The sequence below is a fragment of the Ostrinia nubilalis genome, chromosome 12, assembly GCF_963855985.1.
Source record: "Ostrinia nubilalis chromosome 12, ilOstNubi1.1, whole genome shotgun sequence".
Lineage (NCBI taxonomy): Eukaryota > Metazoa > Arthropoda > Insecta > Lepidoptera > Crambidae > Ostrinia > Ostrinia nubilalis.
Window position 1 is genome coordinate 6,883,646 of NC_087099.1, and position 25,732 is coordinate 6,909,377.

Consider the following 25,732-nt stretch of genomic DNA (forward strand, 5'->3'; position numbering starts at 1 on the left):
ATTTCTCAAATAACTTTTGTATTACTTATATCTTATTTTACACCGATATATTTACAATACACGATTCAAATAACAAATTAATAATTACCTAATATACACACAATATTTCGAGCACCACCCTCAAATACAAAATACATAATTGTAAGTATTTTAACAATGAAATTCGATTAATTTTTGACTTGCTCAAAACATCGCTAAATAAAATAAATGCTAAACATGTTTTATATCATTGCATTTTGTCTCTATCAACTGTTTGAAGTTGATAGAAACAGAATTATAAAGATTTAGCTTGAATTTAATTCAACAACGTTCATGCAAGTTGCTCTAAGTATTAAAATACCATAGCATTATAAACGCTAACATTAAGTAGAATTTACTTAAAGAATTACTTCGTCTAAATACTCAATGCATTTCATGCATTTAAAAATATTCCATTGCATTTCTAAATATCAGACAGATCTTATGGCCAGCGTTTTATTAAATTGATGACTAAAAACAAAAATCTTCTGGCCCCAAGATGTCTGTCAGGCTGTGTGTGCTCTTAATATTTAAATTAAATTCATTAAACTATATTTTGGTATATTATCTACATATAAATTGTAACAATTACATGGCAACTCACCACAAATGATTATTAATTCATTTACGGTCTGGTTCTGGCTGTAGATGAACGTTATACAGCCTTTAGTCAAATCTTGAGACCAATTAATTAGTTGACTAAGCAAAATATCCAAATCCTCATAATATACATATAAAACACATTCGCTTTGTTCATAATTGATCGTTGGTCAACAGTATATTTTCTATTTCATTTAAAGTAGAGTTTACGATGCAGACTTATTTCATTTGAATAATATTTAATTATCTAAAGATTTGTGAATATAAATTTACCCAAAGAATACATACTATTGATTATTTCAGTTTTAGTAATTATAAAGTAGGTAAATGATTTTAGAAATTGTACATGGCAACATCGGCTCCGGTAATTTTTGGTTATTTTTTGTGTTAAAAAAATCATAACACAGAGTTTCTGGCCATTTTTCGTTGAAGTATTATACACTTTCTTAGTTATGTTATTAGTACGTATAACCAAAAAAATAGGTCAGCGCTTTATATCCGCTGCTGTACTGCAGTTTATCTGGTATAGCTAAAATAAGTTTTTTCACCTTTCAAACCTTAGGTACCAGTGCAAGCTGGAGCCATTCAGACTAGTGGATTAGTGACAGATATTTACTATAGTTGTATATTATACAGGGTGTAAAAATGTATCACGAAGCCTAAAACTATGGACAGCAAATCGAGTTTTATTTAGTAAAAAATTTAGTGAGTAAAGAACTTAATGGTTGTGAGTTTGAGTTATTTATACAGCAGGAAAAACAACAGCAGTGGTAAAGATCTTAAATAAATGATTTGAATTTGACCTTCAATAGGTCCCAAACCATAACATTCCCAGCTATGGTTCTCACGGAAAAAAATATCGTCAAGGTGTGGAAGAGATTACGTGATACTCAGCGCCAAATAGTTCGTGACACTCAAAGCAGCCAATAAGTCCGCGACACGTGTTTGTTCATTGAGGGCTATCGTTTTAGCGCTCACCAGTTAGCGCCACTGTAGAGTAAGGTCCTGTCACTTGCTAGTAGCGAAGACAGTGGCGCCAACTTGTGAGCGCTAAAGTGGTAGGAGGACTATCGTATTTGCACTCATCAAGATGGCGCCACTGTAGAGTAAGGTCCTGTCAATCGCCAGGGGTGCCAACTGTTAAGTATAAAAACGATAGCCCTCATTGGAATAAGGTTGTATTATCAACTTTGTGGCCACCTTGGGTGTCACGAACTATTTGATCCTGACTAGCTTCGTGATAGGTTTTTTTTACACCCATTAATATCTAAACTACGAAATTATTACTACGAGACCCTCACTTCGGCGTAGCAGGCGTCGCAAACTCGCACCGGCTTGGTGTTACCGGCCAGTGCTACGGTCTTCTCGCTGCAGGCGCGACAGAATATGTGCCCGCATCGTCTGCAATGGTGCTGAAATAAAGGTGAAAGTTAAATAACGGTAAAAAACTAAGCTAATAGATACTTGTTTACGTAGGGCATTGAACTTTATGAATGCGAGTTAATTATTATGATATTTTTTTTGAGTTAAAAATTCTGTTACATTCTCAAAAACTGCCTATTGTTTAACAATTGGATGATAAACCTTCTAATAACAACGTCGCAACCGATATAATGAATTTAATATTCACTTGACAAAACTACGCATCTAATATGATGATATCGCACGAGATTTGCCCAATCAATTAACGGTTTAATAAATTCAAACTCGAAAGGGTCAAAATGGGCGTGACCAATAACGTCATGTCAACTAAACGCTTAACTAGTTCTACTTATTGAGCTTAAAAGGTTTTGTAATATTAGTCACTTACTTTCCGCCTAGCGATGGTGAATTCTTTGGCGCAAGCTGTACAAGACACAGCGTCCTTGTCATCCGTCCAAGTGGGCGTGTCGTCAGTAGACGCCGCCTTTGCCTCTCGCTCTAACAACTCGGCCAGCTGTAGTTTGTTCTCGCTCAACGTCGCTCCCACTTCTTCTAATGTCTTCTGGGCTTCGCTGTACTGTGTTTTTAAGACGTGCTGCTCTTCTTGTAGCGCTATGTATTTCTGGAAATGATTGATTTGTTGGTCTATTGACTATGTTTTTATCTTTAGTATTGACATTATATGAATTTTTAAGCAGCTACTCCGTCAACTAAACATTTTTTGAATTTATGTACAGTCGCGGAATGAAAAGGTTCGTCACCTTAGTGTCGGTTTTCGCTTGCACTAGGTACTGTAAGAGTCGAACCTGCCAACATTACAGTGCAAGAAACAGTGCTGCTAACATTTAAATAAATACATATGACGTTTGCTAACGAATAAGGTTTTGCTTGTTTATTTTTCTATCCCATCAGTGAAATGTTACAAAATGTAGTTTTTTTTATAGAAATAATAATGGCAGGTTGAACCAAAAAGAAGGTTTTAGTTTATCAATCATAATAATCTTGACAAGATAAATCGTCAAACAACTTTGATCTGAATAATTTTGAACTTTACTGACGAACAGTTAAAGATTATTTTCTCTAACTCGAGATTATTCTGTAACATAGTTTCAAAAGGTAATATGTGCTCGCGATTCGTTGAAGGAATCAATTTGAAAACTGACGAACCTTTTCATTCCGTGACTGTACTTTATACAATCGCATAGAATGTTCGTAATAATATACATTTTTATATTTTTCCTCGTAGCGTAAATTTTGTCGGTGTCCGCACTGATAACAACTATGAAATGCTCCTTTATCTGCACGCCTACGCGTCTATTAATATAAATTTGCTCAAAAAGACAACTGTGTCTAGTTTAGTCATAACTATTTCTTCTGATTTTATGTGTGTACATTATCGTACATAGGATAAAAGATAAGATTGGATTCATTCACTCACCTGTCCAATAGATTTCAATGATTCAACCTCTTGAGTCAGCATCGATATTTTATCGCGATCCCGCATCATCGATTCCTGTCGATCGTTTTTGATTAATAATGACACTTGAAATAACACTATAATCGTCGAAATACAGCAATACTATTTATAGCCGATAAGTGATTATTTATATGTTATTTGGCAATATTCATTATCGCCTTAAGTACTGTGCAAATATAAATGGACTTAAGATTGTAAATATAGAGATAGTAATTCCTTTTTATCGGTTCCCTACTTATTTGCGAACAAATATATACTTATCGAGACGTCAATAGGTACTCAGAGCTCAATGCAATCCAAATATGTAAAGTGTGGACATGAGTTTATTACGAATACTTATCCATTTATTCCCCTTCTGTAGTGTCATCATTTCTTAAGTGTTTTATTACTCACTTGTTTCTATGAATGAAGACATTCTACTGCTCAAATACAACTGTGTGGGCTCGTGAAAACCCACAGAAAAAAACTAATCAATAGAAATGTTGTCCTAGTTAAAACTTTAATTTGAGCAGACGAATCATCCGTCACTTTCCATATAGAAGTATTTACGTGATGTGTGTTTAGTTTAGCTTCGCCTGTATCCAATAAATTTTATTTATTAGACATTGAACCATTTCTCATCGCTAAATCTTTCCCGTGACGTGAAATGTGCCACAGAAAGTGGATGTGGACCCCTCCAAGACAATAAGTTACTTCGCTCCGTGAAGCGTTTTCGATATTCAAACAGTCACGTTTTGTAACTTATTTAGGAGGTTACGGAGTTAGCACAACTTGATATACAGGGTGACTGGTAATTAGTGGCGGAGCCGTTAAGGGGAGGTAGTCTAGGGTTATTCTGACAGATATCACTATGAGACCTTCCGTCCTTATTTAACCCTTTCCAAGATATTATAACTTAAAGAGTGTTAACCGAAAATTTTCAAATAGTAATAAATCCTAAATAAGTATTAATATCTATAAAATTTTACCTGTAATGATATCCGCCACTCTCGTTCGATTCTGAGGTCTCCCTCCGCCGCTACTGCCCTAGTTTCCGCAGTGGCCGCCTTCTGGCCAAGCGAGCGGGAGCTCTCTTCTAAACTCTGCCTAGCCATTTTATCGCTCTGTAACCTAGCCAGTTACATCCTGGTTTTAGACTCTTCAGTGACAAGTATTGCACCTGTTACTATTGGGTAGTTGACACCAACCAACCAACAATCCCTTCATTTTAACAGTTACTGAGTTACAAAGTTAATTTTAATTATACAATTATAGCCTGACCAGGAACATAAAAACCCTCGCCATGTTGCGGAAAACTAATGGTACTAATTTCTTTTAATGGCAACAGTAACTGAAAACTTCATTGACATGTCACCTTGCATGTCAGTCTATTGCTGTCAAAGTGTAAACAAACTTTATTTTAAATGTGCGCAATTGATTTTGTGAATTCAATTGCTAAAATCTTTTTATAGTCGTGAAAGAAAAGTGGTTTGCATTGTGTCAAAGTATTTGTCGAAGAGAAATACTAAGGGTTCGGACAATATTTTCATTGAATAATGTTTCCGACAAAGGTTGTCAAATTGACTGACATGTTTATCGTATAGTACAGTCCACTGTGGCGACCACGGGCTGGAAGACGTAGCGTGGGCAGGCCTCCTACTAGGTGGACCGACGATCTGGTAAAGGTCGCGGGAAGAGCCTGGATGCGGGCAGCGCAGGACCGTTCATTGTGGAAAACCTTGGGGGAGGCCTTTGTCCAGCAGTGGACGTCATTTGGCTGAAACAACAGTCCACTATGAAAATTAGCTGTGGTTTGTTTCAACTACCTATTTTAAAGATTTTTTGTCACTTTCTAAGTGTTGAATTTTATGGAATTGGGAAAGAAGTACCGAGTTTGATGCGTTCATGAGCAGACATTGCAGTTGAATATTCAAGTTCTGAATTTGATTATTGATGAATAATAAAATAAATCGTACTAGCTCGATTGATGGTTTCATTTAATTTATTTAAACCAGGTTACCTATAATAATATTTTTTCGTTAATTTATGAAAATAACAAATTAGCCCGTAATTCTGAATCCTGATACATATAGTTAGTCTATTAATTTAACACAGGTACGACTGTACTCAGTGTTGCACTATCACATGCAACTGACGCGCCTCTATACCAAGGTTTTTATGTTCCTGGTCAGGCTATACATTTTATAACGTCTTGTCAAGTCAAGGGTGACCCCGATATTCAATAAAAAATAGTATTTTGACAGTTTATAAAAAGACAATTGAATGGTGGTGTCGTCAACTACCCAAATTGTATCTTCTGATGATAATGAAAATTTAGAATTTAATAATTTGTTGTTCGTTGAGAAATCTTGTGAGTCCATCTCAAGAATAAATACATAATATACTAAGCCTCGTCCACACCAACAGCCTCAACAAGGCGTATTGTATTTACAGAGACAGATTTTGCAAATAAATGGATCTGATTTTCTCCCATGACTACATCTCGGGGTAAATGAGAAGGTTATGACCGAAAAATAAGAACAATGCTTATAGAATTAAAACTATGTTGTTGTTGTTTTCTAGTGGGGATGAGGCTTTACTAATTGATTTTTTGTAAGTGGATGACATCGTAGGTGATTTACTTTAAAAAAATATCATGATAAAATAATTTAGCAGTGCGGTTTCATACAAAACAAAAGACAAAGGAATGTGTGTGGTGAATTGTAATTTTTTTCTTTGGAATGTAATAGTGAAAACGTATGTTATGAATCATAGCTAACGCACATCTGTGCAGTGATCATTAGGAATGCTATGGGAGTGATAATGAATGGGATATTAATATATGAAAATATATGAATTATATCTCAGTTAAAAAGTAACTTAACGAGTTCGATCAGATAACTATTTTAAAACATGCAAACACAATGTCAAAGATAATGGCAAACCTACACAATCAACATAAAACAAAAACAAGTGCTTGGTATCCTATTCAATGAAATACAGAATGCGACTGAATATGCTTTATTATAAATAAGGCTTTTACATTTCTACGTTCTCGAATAAATTACAAAACTATGACAAAAGGAAAGTTTCATTGTTCTCTAAACAGATGTCGCTAGATGTCAACAAGCTTATACAATACTTTTAAAATCTTGGTATATCAATAATATAAATTGCAGGTAATGCTGTATCTCTAATTACATAATGAGATCAAATTAATTTAAATGTACTTTTAATAATACTAATACAGATAGTTCACTGTCATTGTCACAGTTATTAATACTTAGAATATCACTAGAAAAGTATACAAAATAACTTCATTCTAATCTAAGCACATGAAATGTTGCCAGTTGATGCTACTTTGGATTAGAGATAATTGATAAATTACAGAATAAATATTATTAAATATAAGAACAATTGAAAACGATTTCATAATACAATCTTATCAGCTGCCAATTTAAAATATTTAAGAAAAACATAGTAAACCTAATATAAACTTAACATGAATCAACAGATCACTATTACAACCATACTGCGTTATCATTCCACAGCAACGAGAAAGCCAAAGCAACAGTAGCATACTGTCATAACAGTGTACCCCTAACGATATCTTTAAACGTTTGTCATATAAAAATAACAATATACCGATCTCAAGTTGTCTCTAGTCAATTGTGAGGGTTTGCCAATATCGAGCGAATTGAAAGAGTTATCGTTATTTTAAATATTCAACGCAAGCTGTGCATTGCACATCATCACACCTAGGTGCGAATCCGATAACTGATACGCGAGGCGTTACACTTAGCGTTAGCGTATCGAGCCACTCTTTCGATCCTTGCGCCAAATGCGGTGTCATAAAAAATAAAAAGTATAAAACCTACTTCTCATCGAGTTGATGTATCGTGCTGCCCATTGATTCAGTCTTTGCTTCCAATTTGGCTATTAGCTCAGTTTTATGTTTCAAGGAACTTTCACATTCCTAAAACAAGGCCAATAAAATTTTACTTGATATAACAATGACAACTTACGTTAGTCAACATTTTGTTAGTATAAGCGGATACATACAACCCAGTATAAAGCATTACAATGGTACAGTTCATGAGGTTAATATTGTGGCGAGCTGAGTTTCATTGAACTATAGGAAGAAAAACTCAGAACGTATACTATTGCCAGCATATTAGCCTCACTAATATTAGGATAGTCACTTTAAGAATATAGTTGTTAGTAAGATTCATAAAATTTCACTAAGAGGAAGTACCACTTTGGGAATAAACATTATTTACAACATTGACTAGAATGCGCATCGTTTTGAGTTATAATTTATTCAAGAATGGGTCCGACTGGTTTGTCTTTACTATTACATTTCCTAAACGGTGGTATTTCCTGCAAGTTCAATTTTTTGTTTGGCGGCCCCTCATCCTTTGACTTTGTACCCTTTTGCGCTTTGAGTTTTTCTAATTTCTCGCCTAAGTTATTTTCGTTAGTGGTGGGAGATCTTAGAGCTTTGACTAGATCATGGTCGGGTCCTAAGAAGTGGTTATATTTTTCGAGGTTGTGTAGTATTTTGCCAATTTGCTCGGCCTTTCCCTGGAGTCTGGAGACCATTTCACCCTTCTGTGTGAGTTCCATCTCGCATTCCTTCCGGGGTACGACAAAAGCGGCATTGGTGAATACAGCATAGCGTTAGTATACATAAATATTATAAATCATTACGATATTATGGCATGTTGTTATGGTAGCGATAAAGGTATAAGATCGTAAATAAAAGAAAGCAATAAATACTAAATACATTGGCATAGAGAAAATTGGGTAGACGTGAGGTGTGATATAAGAAATGCAAAACAATCGATGTAAGATTAACATCAACAGGCTGAGTGGTAAATGTGAGTTCATCGACTAATTAGATGTTAGACAATGAGGTAAAGAGATTGTATGGGCGGGAAGCGTCGATGGAGCACCCACGCTCGAATGGCCTTCGCGGGGCAACGGCTTGTTGGTTCACATTGACAATTGTGAGCAAAAACTTGTGTGAACTTGGCTTTATGGCTGCACAGAGGTCGAGCAGGTGAAGCGAATTTTGCCAGCTAATTTTATGTTATGAGATTTTTGCGAGTTTAATTGTAGACTCTATGCATAATGGTCTATTAAGATAAGCTGTGTGGGCGGGCTAATAGGGGTTTTATTTTCTAAAACGGTTACTGTTTTGTAAGTATATCCGATTTGAAAACTAAGCGCGCTTTTTATTGAATTTTTACAGAATCAACGCTGTGAAAAACAACGGAAATGTCTTTCAGTCTATCTTTTTTGGAAAAGTGGATGTAAGACCTTGTTGTTTACATCCCATAATCATTAAACCGAATCATCTATACACTACCAAATGAACTTGACCCACATTCATTCTTTGCGTTTATATCAATTTGCCGGTAAAAACTACTTATTATTGTTATGGTTTTTACTTGAATTATAGGTAATGAATTTGTTAGTAAGACCATGACGGAGTGAGGAAATAATTTGGCAATGATGAGGTTTAGTTAATCACTTCAAAAATGCACGGGTACAAAATCCTACAAAACCAAGCTTGAACAAATAATAGTGTGGAGACTCACCTGTAACTTTTTGTACATTTCTAGGTTGATTAGTTTTATATCGTCGAGCTGTCTTCGCAGCGATATAATTGTGTCCTGCTTATCGTGAATATCTTTTTCTAACAGTTTCATAGCTACTTCCATTTCAGCTTTCAGCGAAATCTGAAAGATGGTTGAAGCGAAAAAGAAGATAAGATTTTCTTGTAAACAAATGAGTAATCATTATCAAGATAATAAATTATTTATTCACCTGTAAGTCCAGTTCTTTTTGCAGTTCCACATTTTTCTTTCGTTCTTCTTCTAAGGCTTTAGACGGCTCTGTGTCTTTGTCATGTTTAGATTTATCAGAGGTTGTGCTTTTAACGCTGCGTTTTTCCTGGAGCGTATACAAAGAGTTTGTTATGAGCAAACAATGTATAAGTTAATGGCGCTCGCACTATAACTTCAAGGACATAATGACATCAGGGGTTTCTATTATCTTTTTATTAGTAATGCAGTGTGAAGTAATTAAGTAGATGGATTTTACTATAAACCTAACATACTTATAAAGACTTTGTATAGAATAGACAAGGAAAACAATTTTGTAACAGAAAGAAACTATCGAAAAATATTTTAAAAACTATTAAGATTTCAAAATAATACGTAACAATAATTTTCTTACCTCTTCATCCGAATGTAGCTCCGTCACTTTCATCCTAGTATCTTTGGTTATGTCCTGACCTGGAGGAGAAAAATCACACGTGTTACACGGACGTAAATAAACACAGACGAGTTATATTTGCTACGTCGAAAATAACTCACAAGATCTGACCCAAAAGGTGTGTTTTGCTTGACTTTTTGTCGTTGAGTTGCCCATGAATGAGCGATAGTGCATAACGGTGTGTAAAATATGAGCCGGCGACGAAAGCCGTGCTTCGCTCTCGGCATACTAATGCAAACTAAACCAAAGTTAACTAAACGCCGACCGACTAATGATTGTGACTCATCAAATCGCAAGGTGTCTTATCAAGTGCACTCGCTTTGTTTTCATTGAAAGCTGACACACGACTTTCTGCTTCAGCACATTTCTCTTCATTTTTGTATATTATTTAAATTAAAGATCAGTGTCTATTACATAATATGAATAATAATAAATAATTTGGAAGAGTAACGTAAAAGGAAATTCGTACTAATAATGCCTGTATTTAATTTATTCCGATAATTTACGTGTTTATCATTTTGCAGTTAAATAACTAATTAGGTCTTAATTTAATTCTTATCAAGACGTCATGTAATGCAAATTTTTGCAATTACTTTTTGCGTGTTATTAAATGTAAGTAAGTTTGAATGAATGTTGCATTTTGCATTAGCAAAGTACTCATTAAACTCAAAATGTTTCGAAATATGCAATATCCTCCTTGTGTAGCTTTCAAATGCTATTAATGTATGTGTCAGTGTATTTATGTGTACTTACCCAAAGCATGTTTCAGTTGGTTGTTTTCCTCAACTAACGTGATCATGGTGTTTTTGGCGATGGCCAGGTCCTCCTTCATGAGGGCATTGGTTGTGGTCAGGCTTTCCACTTTGGCTTGGAGATTTGCGACCGTTGCGCTGAAATTAAATGTCTTTATACAGGGTGTTAGGTAAATGGGTATATGAGCCGACACTAGCCCATGCTAACATGGTCATAAAAATGGTATGGTGAAGTCAGAAAATTGATATCTTCATTTTAATAATTTTATTTTTCATACAAATCGGATTTTATAAAATTTATTTTGTATGAAAATAAAAATAAATAAAATGATGATATCAAATTTCTGACTTCACCATACCATTTATATGCCCATGTTAACATGGGCTAGTGTCGGCTCATATACCCATTTACCTAACACCCTGTAGATCTCATTCGATAAATATTCTATGCATTTTCGAAATGCGTGGCATTTTATACTGGTATTGGATCTAATGAACTACGACTATGATAAAAAAATATGTTTAACAGATGACTGGTTCGGTAGAACGCTGTAGTTTAGGGCGACAATAGCCCAACAACGGTGTTGACATTGGACTACTTAAGGGCAATCGTGTTATCTTGGCATTGAACTGCCGATTCAAGGGTCAATAGAGTTTAAACTATTGTGGTAAACCCACTCCTAATGCAGTTTACACACCAAATCCGCCGAAATAATGTCGTCGAAATCGTCCCTTTTGAGATAAAGCCGCTGACACCAAGCCTCCAGGCTGTCGACGGGCTAAGTGTGTAGAGTTCTTAACACATATGGATGTATTTAGAGTAAATGGGAGTATTTAAGAAAATCTTTTCAATCGTTTCAATATGACTAATTGTATCTCGTTGGCATAATATCAAGCTCTGCTGATTAATTGATATGTCTTTTATGATTTGGTAGATTTGAGTCGACTGTCTCTTTGATTAAATGCAACTAGTTCTAGATCTAACGGTGTTCATGTAGTATCGTTTAGCCTTGTCGGCGTTACTGTTACTAGCCGTGTCTAGATGACCTACTAAATAATCTGAAATTGCTAAAAAACTTGCCTAACGGTTCAATGCAGTTTTTGATAAAGTTATGACGCATTGATTTTCGTTAACTAAGCAGGAGAAGACATAGGACGAGCTCAGTTTTGATGTTACGTTGCTATGGCTGGATGTTGGCGCTATTTATTCTGGCAATGTCATCAGAGCCGTAATAAGCTGGGGCAGAGTTCCCAAGTTGCGACCACGGGCCGGAAGACGTAGTGTGGGTAGGCCACCCACTAGGTGGACCGACGATCTGGTGAAGGTCGCGGGTAGTACCTGGATGCGGGCAGCGCAGGACCGGTCGTTGTGGAATTGTTTGGGGGGGCCTTTGTTCAGCAGTGGACGTCATTAATTGGCTGAAACGAACGAAAATATTACACACTTACTTGAGGTGCCTGTTCAGTTCTTCGATATAGTTCTTCTGATCAAGCATGGTGTTGATATGACGTTGTTTTGGCTCGTTATTAGAGTTGTTGCTGTTACTGGCCAGATCGTTGGAAGAGTTGCTGCCGCGTAGATAGAGGGAGAAGTCTATGACACCCTGTTGGCTGTCTAGATCCTCCTCCTATAACAATTAGTTTCAATGAAATAGTCTGGAATGTTCTTTATGTGATGGTATTTTTGGTGGAAGAATGCGTGATGCAGAATGACGTCTTTCACTCGGTCTCTACGATTAAGACTCTGACGTCATATGGATATGTGATGAGAAATTTTTATCGTGGGGACCGTGAAGAGACCCGAACATGCATTCACTCGTGTACTTATCATAAAAATATTGTTAACAATTGGATATACTCTGAGTGAAAGGCATAGGACACACTTTACAATGACATCAGGTCCGTCAGTTAGCTATCGCGAATATGTAATGTGATATTCCTTAATGAAAACAAACGATAAACACCTTTCATAACAATAGGCATAACGAATATTTTCTTTGAAATTAATTCAATACCCACGTGTAAGCTCATTTGGTTGAATGTATGGTTTGATGCTAGATATTTGTGTATTATTCCTTCATTGTGGAATTATGCCAAGAAATCGTATTTTGTGTTACGATAAAATGTTGGCAGGTTCAATAACCCGAACAGCATAATTAATTACATTTTAAAAATAACAATGTATAGAATAGAATAGAATAGAAAAGGTTTATTGACACAGTAAAAAAGACACAATACAAAAAAAAAAAAACAACAAAAACACAAAATATGTAGGCTATCAAAAAACAAGTGGTGAGAAAAAACTGTGCCAATAGGCACCCGCTCAGCATTTATCGTGACATGCTCAAAAGGGCAAGTCACGAAGCTGGTCTTCCGCGGACGCCCTTGCTTATTGCGCAACCCTTGGAGAAGACACCGTCTAAAATAATGTAACCGTAAATTATAATTAGTGAAAGTTCGATGTCTCTCCAAGGGGCACGCAACGCAGGGTTGTGTGTATAATTCGGTTACAGTACGCATCAAGAATAAAAAAAAAATACAAATAACTTATCAAAACAACACAAGAGAAGAATAAAAATAAAAAAAACATAACAAGAAACAACAACAACAAAACCTCGAAAATCGAATTATCGATTAATCGCACAGATGATATCGTAAGTATCGTAATAAATTAAAATTAATCGGCTTGACAACTCCAGTGTGTACTAATTATTTATTTAAGGTAATTGGCTGATTATTCCAAAGAAAGACATTCCAAGTAAATAATGCAAAATACTGTTCATCGATAAAGATCGCATTACAGCAACTTTTTAATGCCACGGTTAAATACACGATTAAATACACGACAGCGGTGGCAAAATGAAAGTTCCCAAAGCGGTGTAAAAAAAAAAAAAAAAAAAAAACGTTAAAATAAAGAGAAAAAAAACTGTCACGGAGAGAAAAAAGGTTACCCAGCAAATTAAATATTCAGAACAGCCATTAATTTTACAAATTTTCGCGAGAGACGCCATTTATGCCATGTGTTTGCCACGTAATAAAGCGAGAAAAGCTCTTTATTATTGAAATTGCGGCAGGCGACAGCAGGAAGAGAGAGAAAATGTCTCGCGTGGATCCACCCCGCTCGCTCGTACCTAGCCCGGCAAACACGCCGCACCGCACTTCCCGGTAAGCATTACCTATCTGATGGTTATTTGGTTCTACGTTCCATTCCAATTGCATAATGGAAGGATTGTTTTAGGGTGCGCCAAAAAGCCGGGGAAACCGCCAGTCGAAGCTCAACCGGACGCTAGAAATTATTTATGCTGGGACACGCCTGCCAACGCACGCGCACGTCGTGTACATCCCCCTGTAAGTGCATCTGCGCCACTCGTCTTTTGCAGTGAGATAAAGTGCTTCCTTACATGAGTTTTAAAGGTGTTTCTGACAAGCAGGGCACGCAATGGCGGGGGCAGGTCGTTCCAGCACCGCGACGCAGCGAATCTGAAGGAGCCTCGAAATGCCACAGTGCGATGTCTTGGAGTAGCAAAGATGTGGGTGCACTGCCTCTTTGGATATCCGCTGTGGACCCAATCCAGCTTTAGGAATAGGTATTTAGGTTTCTTTGTATTAATGACTCCAAACATCAAGGTGGCTAAATGAAGTCTTCTACGTGCCTCCATCTTCATCATATTTGCGGCGTTAAGATAAGGGGTGATATGAGAGCGAGGCGGAACCGAAAAACAGAACCGCACACATGCATTCTGTACTCTCTGGATAAGTCTGGATGTTCTTGACAGAAGGCACGGACCGTAAACAGAGTCGCAGTAATTAAATCTGCTGAGGACCAAGGACTCACAGAGTAGAATTCTGAGTTTCTCGCTCAGGTAGGGTCGCAACTTGTACAGGAGTTTGAGCCGATAGAGACTATTTCTTACACACTCCGCTACATAATTTTCAAATTTCAGATTACAATCCATAACAAGTCCCAGATTTCTGGCTGCGTCAACCCTTGCGATAGGTTCTCCGTCTATATTAATGTTTAGAGTTACATCTTTGAGTTTAGCAATGTTTTTGGGTGTCCCTATAACCAAGAACTGGGACTTTTTTGGGTTAATCTTTAAACAATTTGAGCTGCTCCAGTCAGAGATGCTGTTCAGGTCTTTGTTCACCTTAGCCACAGCAACGGCAAATTCAGCCGGTGCAAAAGAGAGGTACACCTGCAAGTCATCGGCATACAGATGGTGATGACAATTTGCGATAGTGTTAGTGATGTCGGCACTGTATAGGATGTACAGGATTGGTCCCAGAATGGACCCTTGAGGAACCCCGCGAGTAACCATTTGAGGTTGAGATCTCATCGAAGTGCCGTCCACCCTTCTCAACTCCACACACTGCAGTCGCTGGGTCAAATAACTGTGGAACCACTTAACTGAACCATTGTCGAGGCCATAATAGGTTAGTTTGGATAGCAGCAGAGAAATATTAATTGAGTCGAAAGCCCGAGAAAAGTCCAGTAGTGCGAGAATTGTTAGCATCCCCCGATCCTGAGCAACCAGCAAGTTATCGACCACATCCGCCAGTGCAGTTGTCGTGCCGTACCCTTTCCGAAAGCCAGACTGATAACGAGGGAGGATGTCATGTGCTTCAAGATAGTCAGTAAGTTGGTTACACACAACTCTTTTGGGTAAGCCAGTTGTTAGCAAAAGATGATTTGATACTATTGGTTTTACAAAGAATGTGTGACTTAGTAAATATTTTTATTATTTTACAGTCAACCGCCAGTCATTGCGCCGGGGAGCCGAACACCCTCACAACGTCCTCCATAGAGCGCAGCTGGAACACCTGCGCGCCGTCGCCTCTACGAGCGAAAACGCGGCCCCTCCTGGTCCAAGTGTACTTCCACTGGAGACGACGGCACTCCTCCCGAACCCGGTGAAAGAGCTGGCGATTCAGCCGGGTCAGGCGCTCATTGATGAAAACTCTCGCTCCACCCTCGCCGGTGACACCGCGGCGCACACGCGCGTCATAACAATGTCATAACTTATTAAGAACTACACGTTAGGTACTTGTTAATTTTTTTGTTATTAAATTTTTACTAATTTTTTATTGCAGACGAAATAATTTACAGTAAAGTCGATAAGCGACTTTTAAATGAATTAATTACTTACAGCAGCTCCCTTGGCACTTATAACTACGTTTTCGCGCTAAAAGTGTAATTTGCATCCATTAAAACAAGTGAAAGTTTACCTTGACACACAAGTTACAGTCGACGACGTTTAGGCCGACGAGTAGACCGGTGATAATGACAGCTTCTTCGTTCAGCATCAAGGCGTGTGGCTCGAAGTATTCCTCCAAAGTTTCTTCGCGGTGTTCAAGGAGAATCCTGAGGTAGTCTGCGAGCCTTTTTTGCATGAGGGCCAGTCGAAGCCACGCCCGAGCTCGACCCATGGCAGTTCTACAAATAAGGTCCTTGTTAATATGATTTGAAAGGAACAAATTCGACTGCAGTATCGCGGACAATTCAAAGTCAAGATGCCGGCATTTAAGTTAAACACTGTGTCATCTTATTTAGTTGCTATTAAGTGCTATATTCCGACAAAATGTGCGGTTTGATGTGCTGTTGACTGTATGATTTCGGCACGCAAAGTCACTATACTGTGACGATCTACACACTACGCAGTTATGACACAAGATGAAAGAAAAATAAACAGTTGAATTATTAATTTTTTTTGGTAGTATGTAAGTAGTTAAACATTTTTTGATCGTAAGTAATTATGTTTGGAAATCTTATTTGACGATCAAATTCCTGCGTTTGAATACTTAGTATGGACATTCATGCACGACGTTACATCACATAATAGTATGTAAGTATTACAAAATGGCATAAATAGCCCGAAGTTTGTTTTGTCCAAATATATCATGTAATTTAAGTCAACTATAAGTAGCGTTAAATTGGCATAAACACTATATTCAGTAATAGTATCTTTAAAGTTTCAGTTATTTTATTTGTACGCGCAGATCGCATAATAATATTTTTGTTTACAAGATAATTGCGCTTGTAAGTAATAATAATTTGCATGCCAAAAGCTGTTTTGACGTGGGCATAAGCGGCGTCGGCCGCTGAGTCACTCGTGTCATCCGAGTACAATAAGTTAATCGATATGTTTACAACGTAGGTAAATCACTAGGTACTACTAATGTAAGTCCCATGATCTTACTTGACAGTGGGCAAGTCCCTTATGCTCGCGGTGATATCGGCCGCTTCGGGTGAATATTTCTCCACCATTTGCAATATGTCCCATAATTCCTTTTTAGGTCCGAGAAGGCCCTGAAAATTCGTGTAATGTAATTAATATCGTTCAAGTCAATGAACCGTAGCAGCGGTGCATTGGGAGAGGTTGATAAAAGACAGCGGTATAAAACATGAAGCCTATTCAAACCGTTGCGCGAAAAAGTTCTCTAACAAAAGATTCGGTTCACGTCTTTAGTTTTACCTTTTTCGGCTTGAGTCCGTGACGCATAACATGCTCGAGAACAATAAAAAAGTGGTGCAGCGGTAGATGGTCGCTGTCCAACATCCGTCCATAGCGCAGCGATTGTTCAATTAGCTCTTTCACGATCAACTTGGAGATGTTCACTAGATTGCTGCGCTCAATCACCACAGGATCACGAGCTACAATGAAACAATAGTCTTAACTTTTGACCTAAATCTAAACCTTACGCAGTGGGAGGAACACACGGACTAGAATGTAGGAAGCTTCATTGTTAAATAACTAGCGAAATATATTACCCATCAAGGAATGCATAGGGTCGTCGGGCGATTGAATGGCACCGCTCTCAGATGGTCGGATATACGAGTCGGTCATCTCCATATCGTGCAGCTCTTTCAAGCACAGCCATTCCCCGTCCACGGAAACGCGGAAGTTGCAAAGGTAGATGGTATCTTGGGCCCCGGCCATGTCGGCGTCGGGGTTGCCCTCTTGTTGGATGCCCGATGGAAGGCCCAGCTCCGGCAAGGGATCTACCCCATGAATCGCGGCGAGAGAACGCATAATAAAGCGGCAAAGAAACTATCAAGCGAAAATACAGTCACAATTCTGCGAATCTTGATCACTCTCGTATATGCATTTCACTTGACACGCGAATTCAGCGAATATGTTCGCGTTTTTTCTGCTTCTCACTGACTGTGGTGTAGATTTTTTTATATCACTGGTATCACGTAAACAAATAAGTTAGAACTGTTATGACGGCAACTAGTAGTAATCTGGAAAATGGGTTTTCCAGCAAGTTCAGTACAAAATATTGATTGCGCGCTTCGCAGTGCGAGGGTGAGAAAATCAATACTCCGCGCATGTACCGCCCTCTGTCGGGAGGTTCGGCAAGCGAATGCTACGCGAAGCCTCTTTAACCAGTGTACCTTGAAAAACAAGGGGTGATATAATTCTTCTTGGAACAGAAAGATGTAGCTGATGCAAATATCTCTTGATAATTCATACAAATAATGAAAATATGACTCTCTTTCAGATTTCAATAATTTTCAGAAATATGGCAATTCATTCAGTTTTATTAGTTCACAGGGAATTTTAATTACAGGCTTTGGTCCCCTTTCTTGACCAGCTGCAGTAGCAGTGGACTGGCTTTGGCTCATATTATTATTATGCATTCCAAGTAATGTAAAATTAGACATTATGGTTTTTAGGAATACCTGAAAAAATCTATGAATACTTTGGAAATTCCAACAGTTATGGACACACACTCACTAATTGAAATTTAATATTGCATGTATACTACTTAGTAATACTTTATGTATAAAACTAATACTCATAACACTGTTAGCATTCACCTGGAAATGTTGGGATGTAGTGGGAGTTGGGATGGAAGTACATGGGAGTCATAAGTAGAATTAGGTAAAGGTAAATTAATTATAATGTTTGTAGATTATTAACTCCTTATACAATTTAGTTTTTAGCTTAATTTTGTTTAGTGTATTTTATTATGCTGTAGTTGTTGTTACAGACAAAATGGAGAGATTGTAAAAAAACCTATCAAAAACAAACATCTGTAATACAAATAACTTTGAACGCGGTTTCAGATGAGCATCAACATTATTATTAGCAACTTATAATTATTGCTTCTTTAATAAATCAGAGTAGAGAAGCTATTGTAAAAATGTTTCACCATTTATGAAATGCCAGAAATTAAGAGAGTAATAATATTTTTTATTTTGTATGCTCTCTGCCAAGACATTAACAATGGTAACAAAACAGCAACAACAACAGGTACCTAGTAAAAAAAGCTGTTAAATGTTTTTCTTATATTTATTCAAATACATTTGCCTTACATAGTGGTAGTGGTTGACTGGGAGAAGATGCAATTAGGATTTTAGTCTGCATATTAAACCTAATATTTTTTATATAAGGTGTTATTTTTTGTACTGATCATACTTTACCAACGCATCTAATAAAATCATACAAATACAACCCAAGTGTTTTTAAAAAAAAATTCAGGCTAGTTTTCGAGTAAAACGACAAAGAATGTTTCGAAAAAAATAAAAAATAAATCATCCTTTGAGCGCGGTGAGTATTCGTTTGTACGCACTATCGTAGTAGCCGGCCGAGGGCAACGACCACTGTCACGTGCCGCGCCGCGTGAGTCGGCCATATTGATATCGCTCGCTGCCAGTCGCTCCGCGCCCACAGCCCGCGCCGAGCCGCCGATCGGCATGCGGGAGCGCAACAACATAAATAATCGTCCCAGTCCGTCCAATGCGCCCAAACGTATTGCAGTGTATGTGTGATTTATTACAATGCCGCGCTTGATCAATAACAAAACGCAGGTGAAATTATGTTTCGGGCACACTAACTGGCCGACGAGAAACATTGACGAGTCGAAAACCTTCATACCTTGCTTGTTTGGAGCCGCGCAGCGCTTCAGGGAGCGCAGCCGTATCCTGACTTGACGAGATTCCGTGCGCTTCGAGGACGAAGTTCTGGATTTCAATTTCAATCACCGGCACAGTGCTGGCGGTACCCAGATGCGAGCGCCGCAGACGGCGGCTTTTGCGTAAAAAAACGGAATGCCTTATCAAGGAGTTGTTGCCAGAGGGCCACGACCGCGACCTAGTTCTATCGATGGTTATTGCGGAAGTCTACCTAGGTACATACCTACAGTGTGATTTGGACAGATGAGTGCTTGTTTACGCGAAAGGGACTTTTCCGTAAAAAAGTTAGTGCGCGAATTGTGAATACAACATCCGACGTGGTGTCTAGTGAACAGCAAGCAAGTGTGCAGCCCGAAAGCATTACCTCAATTCGATCGTGGCTAGATTAGACAGTGCAAGACAGTGTTTACGTGAACATTCAACAAAGGCTTGACGTTCAAAATGTATTGTGATTAGTTTAATAATAACCTAGGAACTTTAAATAACAACATTCAAAATAGGTAAATGTGTGAATAAGTAAAATCAATGAATCTAAAGTGTGATGGCAAATCATAATTTAGGAATTAAAACCAGGAAAATTGATCAGTGAGTTTTATTTACAACACCTATTCATATTCAATATTAGGGTGCATTTCCACTGAAGCGAAGCGAAGTAGTAATAGGTATGTACCTATCAATTTTTTATTACGTCTCTAAATAAATTGCGTAGGCATTACGAAACCGTAGATATTGAATTCCAATTTCTATCCTTTTTTAAATTTCTAGTTTAACGCGGATGATTCGCCTCGGTTCGTTGGAAAAGTCCCCCGCTATTACACTAATGAAAATACACTTATTTACCTACTTATGTAGCTAGATTTTGTTTCTCCCAGCGCGTAGTACCTATTAACATGACGTAACATCGTACATACTCACGAGTGATAATTTTTGGTAACGTAGGTTTAGTGTAATCTAACCTTTATGTGTGTGAACGTTGAATGAATGCGCGCGGCCATTGTTCGTACTCGTATGAATGAAATGAGTAAAGAAAGAGAGAGAGGCAGTGAGTGAAGACAGGATGGTTGTAAAAATAATATCTTTTTTTTGTTAGGAAAAGTAAAAACAAAAACTAGCCTGAATTTTTTTTTAAAAACACTTGGGTTGTATTTGTATGATTTTATTAGATGCGTTGGTAAAGTATGATCAGTACAAAAAATAACACCTTATATATTAAACAGGCAAATCTAAGATTTTAAGCCACTACAACAGCTCACACAAATAATAGTATCACTGCGGACCTCTTGATGGAATCAATTTACATACATCTGGCCATGAATATACTTTGTCATTAAATTAAAATTATCATAAAAATACATTATCAAATTAGGAATGATGAAAGAGTGAGTTGAGTGGGTTGATAGCATAATTGATTTTATTTGGCAATTTTGTTAAAACCGCTTTAAAGATTATACGTAATTAAAACAACTATTAAATAACAAATACTTACATTTGGAGCTGTAGAAATACGAGTTGTCTGGTCTTGAAATTAAAAGTTCCGGCCATTTGTCTTCCTTGGAGGAAGATACGGACGGAGATCTTTCGAAAAACTGAGACTTTATCGACGATGTAGACGTCGCCGGAGAGACTTGAACGTCTCTATCTTTGGAGGAAGCCATTCTTCTATAATTATTTCAATATTAAATACAACATTTTGAGCAAAATACAACACAAAACGAAAAAGTAAACGCGTCAATGTTATGTCACTTAATAATCTGTCAATGTCACCTTGACACAAAAACAAATGTCAGTAATGTCAAAAAAGCATTTACGAAGCTAGCTTTAAACGAGATACGATTGCAATGCCTTAAAAAACAAAAAGATTACAATTTGTACAAGTTTTGTAAATTATTAACTAATCAACAATTAAAAAAGAAGTTGACATAAAAATATCAGAAGAAGTCACTTTAAAAAATAACGCACATTGCAAAATATATTCTTTGTTGCAAAGCAGCACAAAAGAAGGCAAGAAATAATCTTAGCAGTCTTGAAGAAAACCGTTTCGCTAAGCTTCTTCTGTGTAATGAATTTTCAAACAAGTGTTGTGTTTCCATCTCTGAAAGTATTGGTAGTGAATCCCCTGACTCCATCGGGCCAGATGGTTACTATTAAAATACTATCAGGTTTAATATTTGGAGAAAATCAGCTAATAGATTTGATACTTTTGGTTTATTCAAACGAAAAGCCTATAGCCGAGCGAATGAAAATAGAACTTATTACGTGTGCCTATTGTTGTTACAACACTATTACAGTATCTTCAGACTTGCCCAGGTATGGTAATTAAATTATTAATCACTTTAAAGTAAAAAAGCGTGAGCTGCCTAGCGTGATTCCTGGTTGGATCAAGCCAGTTTTTGTGAGCCATTTTTTTTTCTTCTTATTAGGATTTCATTTAGGGCAAATAAAATTACTTAGTGGGTGATATTTTTAGTATTTCAGATGCTGATGTCTTCTGCTTCATGTCAAATTTTTACAATCTCAACAAGATTGAGTTGGACAAAGTAGATAATGATGATCAATTTGATGCTTTATATTTAATCATCAAAATTGCAAACAATTTTTCGCGTCCCGAGTCAATTAAGGAAGAGCCAATTGACGATGGAGTTAAATTCGTTAAGCGATCCAAAAAACCAAAACCCATACCTCGAAAGCCAATATTCATGGCGGATGGTTTAGCGGCAATGGACATATTAATGTCTCTCGCTAAAAATATGCCCCATGACATATTTTTCTGTCCTAGTCCACTACCGTATATTGCAAAGTCTGTTTTAGGAGAGTATTTGAAAGTAAGGAATGAAAAATATATTTTTGTTCATCCATACTTTTAATTTGACTATGATTTATCCATTGATCATGAATATCTTTATCATAAATCGATCTCGTAATTTAGGTTCAGTGTAACGAAATCAACGATGTCCTTGTATGGGCGGCAAATGACGAAGTGTTTCATGTTGAAGTAGAAAAACCCATGATCATTCATGATCAAATGAATGATGAATCTAAATGCGATTGGGATATGGTCGGCAAAGACTTGTTTCGGTCGTTTGACTTCGACCATACTCAATTTAGCCCGTCTTGGATGAAGAAAGAATTTATAGAGAAGGTTAGTTAGATACTTGTTAAGTACGTTACTTTTGAACATAATTAGAATTTAAGACTTAATTTATTATTGTCTTTCAAAAGGTATCAATTTCTTCATCAAAGAATCCTTATGGCTCTATCTTCAGAGCGGCTTTATTTGCCAAAGCACTGAAGTCAATTTGGCAATCTCGTACAATTGGAGCTGACAAGAAGTTTTACTGCTGTATGGGCGTCATAAGTGACGGATCCTTGGGAACTATGAAAGGTGCGTTTTGGAAATTACCTGATTTCCCTTACTTAGATATCTGTATTAAAATGCGAGTGAAAATTCTGTTTCTGCAGGCTATCCTTACGTACTCCCATTGATTTTTAACGGCGATACGTGGACCGTGAACAAGCGGTTTGAGGAGACCGCGCACTTGAGAAACGAACTGAAAAGGATCAACAGAGCAGTTAGGGAGCATCATCAAATTGTAAGTTTTTAAACGGAAGATAATTTTACTCAAAACTCCTTCGGCATAATATGTATCTAGAAACGCTGTATCTGGGATAACTTGGAAAGGCTTGAGAATTTTACTGTTTTAACTTTCCTATTTGTTCATTTCAGTTGATACCATATTGCAAGAGATTTCTGCAAGATAATGTTATCAACCAAGCGTTCATCCCTGTTCCAGTTGAGAGTAGTTCTGAATATTCTTCTGTAGCTAATAGCAGCAAAACAAGCATGGTAATGCAATGAAGTGTTCCGGTTACTACTGTTTTAATTATTTATCTAATAAATTAATATTTTTTTATTCATTTTTGTTTGACTCTACAATTTCATCATCATGGGATTACACTTTAGTAAAAGTTAATGTATCCATTGAAGTACTACTTAAGCATTCAAATTAGCCCAGCAAAAACACCATGATCTGTGTTTACACCAATTAAAGTTTAACCGAGAATCATAGCTTGAATTGGCAGAGTGTTAACTTGATCCATCGTTAGGAGTGTTCCTACCAGCTCAGGGAACGAGGGAAAGGAAAAACAAATAAAAGCGCATTTACCAAGCGATTAATATTCGACGGACTACGGTCTCGGCTGCCTGACCGCATCGTTTGTTTAACCTCTTCTGTCAATTTGATTTCCGACCTCGAGGGTATGTAATTTCCATTACGGGGGCCAAACGTTTTGTTTGTCTACGCGTATCCAAATAAACCGATGGGAATCTCTGTACCTATTAACTTGTGGAACAAAATGTCTTACAATGTTCCAGTAACGTGAAACGTGCTAGCGATCCAATCGAAGGCGTCTTTATTATACCATGTGATATTGGTTGGTCTCGTTTCAGCCAAATGATTGGTTGGTCAACCGCAATATTAACAAAGGCAAAGCCAGTTCAAAGGCAGTCCACAGCTGGACTTGAAGAGCGCTAAAGAACACAATCGCCGTGCTTGGCTATCGAGTAGGTAGAGGGGTGTCGAATATCGGGACGTAGTCATCGGATATGCATTTCTTCTGAGTCATGATATGCAGATACCTACTTATTTGCTTAAGAGTGATCCTACAGTTTGTTTACGTTAAATTACTGTAACAGAAAAGTTAATTTAAATATAATTTCCCCAACATTACTGAAACAATATTAAAACATTTCTAGGATCCGTTATCATACTCAACAACAGGAAGCACTTCCGAAACGTCTATTTATTTGCACTGAAATGGAACAATTCGAAACATCCCCACTTCTTACTGCAAATTAAATTCGCTGTAAGATCAGACTAATCAGTTTTCTTGTCCGTAATAAAACCCGTGTTTTCATTTACTCTGATAAATAGTAGTCGCACAGCTATTCAAAGCGGATAGCTGTTTCCCGGCGCGCCGGGAATTCGAATCAAACTCGTCTCATTAGCCAGTAAAGGAAAACTTGGATTAGTTGACCAACTTCTAGTGGTGGATTGCGCGGTGCGTTCGCGCTGCGGCTAGTGACGCCGTGGACAAACTGTCTGTGAGTTTTCTCGCCGCTAATGTGTAATTAAGCAGTTAAGAAATTGTGGGAAAATACGTAAGTTTAGTAAAGTTCAGAAAGTTTTCGCTTATTTGTAGCACGTGACGCCGTCGGAGTTCAATATTCAGATTCTGATGTGCGTCCTAAATGATTCGTTATTAATTCAGGGTGTAAGGGTAAAATAATTTCCTGCTTAGCGTAGTTCAGGCTCCTAAAAGAGCGATTTAAAAGTATAGGCTGTGCCTTAGGCGCTAATTAGTAGAATTTTAAAATGTATAATACATTGTTCTTATTCAAAATCAACCTAAACTTCGACAGCTACAATAGATGACACCATGCGACACTGTAGAAGGAGCACTTAAATTAGAATTCAGCCCACGGGAGGCTACGTCGTTTTATCTTTTTGAACCATTAAAGCTACTACGGTGCTGACTTTGCTCAAATTCGCATTTGTGAAACATTGTAAAATCACCCACTAAACCACGACAGCTACAATAGATGACACCATGCGACACTGTAGAAGGAGCACTTAAATTAGAATTCAGCCCACGGGAGGCTACGTCGTTTTATCTTTTTGAACCATTAAAGCTACTACGGTGCTGACTTTGCTCAAATTCGCATTTGTGAAACATTGTAAAATCACCCACTAAACCAATCTCAGGTAATATTCTTAAGAAATCAATAAAAATTTCGTTATCTTTTTCAACTTTAGTTAGTTGTTAACTTACCTATCTTTTTTAAGTCATCCTAAAAACTTTTAAGAAAATAATCTTGTTTGGCAAGCCTAGTCCAAAGTTTCCACGGCAATTTAAAAAAGCCTTCGAGCCCCAAATCCTAAATCAGACCAACCTATCTCCGAAATCAGAAGCGGAAGTTTTAAGAAAATAAATAACCTGGAGCTCCCTCGTGTTTTGTTTACCCTTCCGCGCACAGTGGGACTTAGCGTCACATTAACGGGGACCTGCGATTTTTCTGCGAGTGTCGCATCCCTCCCCGGGACATCCGTTATCTGTTACAGCTTGCTTCTTGGATTTATTGACTTTTTTTCCCTGCTTTAATTTCCAGAGATTCGGTCGAATGGCTCACGCCAGCACCGGAACATTAACGCTGCCCTAGGGAAATATCGCTTGTGTTTTGTAGCATTTTTAAATTGTCTTTAAGTTAAGCATCGTCCTTGGATC

At 37.4% G+C, this 25,732-nt stretch overlaps 2 protein-coding genes and 1 long non-coding RNA gene across 5 annotated transcripts; 2 read left to right on the forward strand and 1 right to left on the reverse strand.

Annotated features, from left to right (window-relative positions):
- Nucleotide 1: 1 nt before the first annotated feature.
- Nucleotides 2-21,189, reverse strand: LOC135076861 (RUN and FYVE domain-containing protein 2). 3 transcript variants are annotated; one of them, XM_063971331.1, is made up of 14 exons: nucleotides 20,937-21,189; nucleotides 17,004-17,182; nucleotides 16,728-16,837; nucleotides 15,757-15,964; nucleotides 11,980-12,158; nucleotides 10,532-10,668; nucleotides 9,740-9,798; nucleotides 9,329-9,454; nucleotides 9,100-9,240; nucleotides 7,375-7,472; nucleotides 4,486-4,627; nucleotides 3,479-3,553; nucleotides 2,429-2,662; nucleotides 2-2,030 (listed from the first exon to the last, which is right to left on the reverse strand). In XM_063971331.1, the coding sequence occupies exons 1-14, from the start codon at nucleotides 21,103-21,105 to the stop codon at nucleotides 1,905-1,907; spliced, it is 1,983 nt and encodes a 660-aa protein (XP_063827401.1). In that variant the 5' UTR covers nucleotides 21,106-21,189; the 3' UTR covers nucleotides 2-1,904. The 3 variants fall into 3 exon arrangements, with proteins under 3 accessions (XP_063827401.1, XP_063827399.1, XP_063827402.1); XM_063971329.1 differs by lacking the exon at nucleotides 20,937-21,189 and adding an exon at nucleotides 17,300-17,867; XM_063971332.1 differs by lacking the exons at nucleotides 2-2,030; nucleotides 2,429-2,662; nucleotides 3,479-3,553; nucleotides 4,486-4,627; nucleotides 20,937-21,189 and adding an exon at nucleotides 17,300-17,869 and having other exon boundaries at nucleotides 7,422-8,131.
- Nucleotides 13,459-14,066, forward strand: LOC135076508 (uncharacterized). Its single transcript, XR_010258280.1, has 3 exons — nucleotides 13,459-13,695; nucleotides 13,769-13,878; nucleotides 13,962-14,066. It is a non-coding gene; the product is annotated as an uncharacterized LOC135076508 (long non-coding RNA).
- Nucleotides 21,190-21,411: 222 nt separating the features above from the next.
- LOC135076509 (uncharacterized) lies at nucleotides 21,412-23,363 on the forward strand. Its single transcript, XM_063970962.1, has 6 exons — nucleotides 21,412-21,757; nucleotides 21,918-22,272; nucleotides 22,377-22,589; nucleotides 22,670-22,832; nucleotides 22,910-23,040; nucleotides 23,175-23,363. Exons 1-6 carry the CDS (start codon nucleotides 21,510-21,512, stop codon nucleotides 23,304-23,306), a joined length of 1,242 nt encoding a protein of 413 aa, XP_063827032.1. The 5' UTR covers nucleotides 21,412-21,509; the 3' UTR covers nucleotides 23,307-23,363.
- Nucleotides 23,364-25,732: the final 2,369 nt, after the last annotated feature.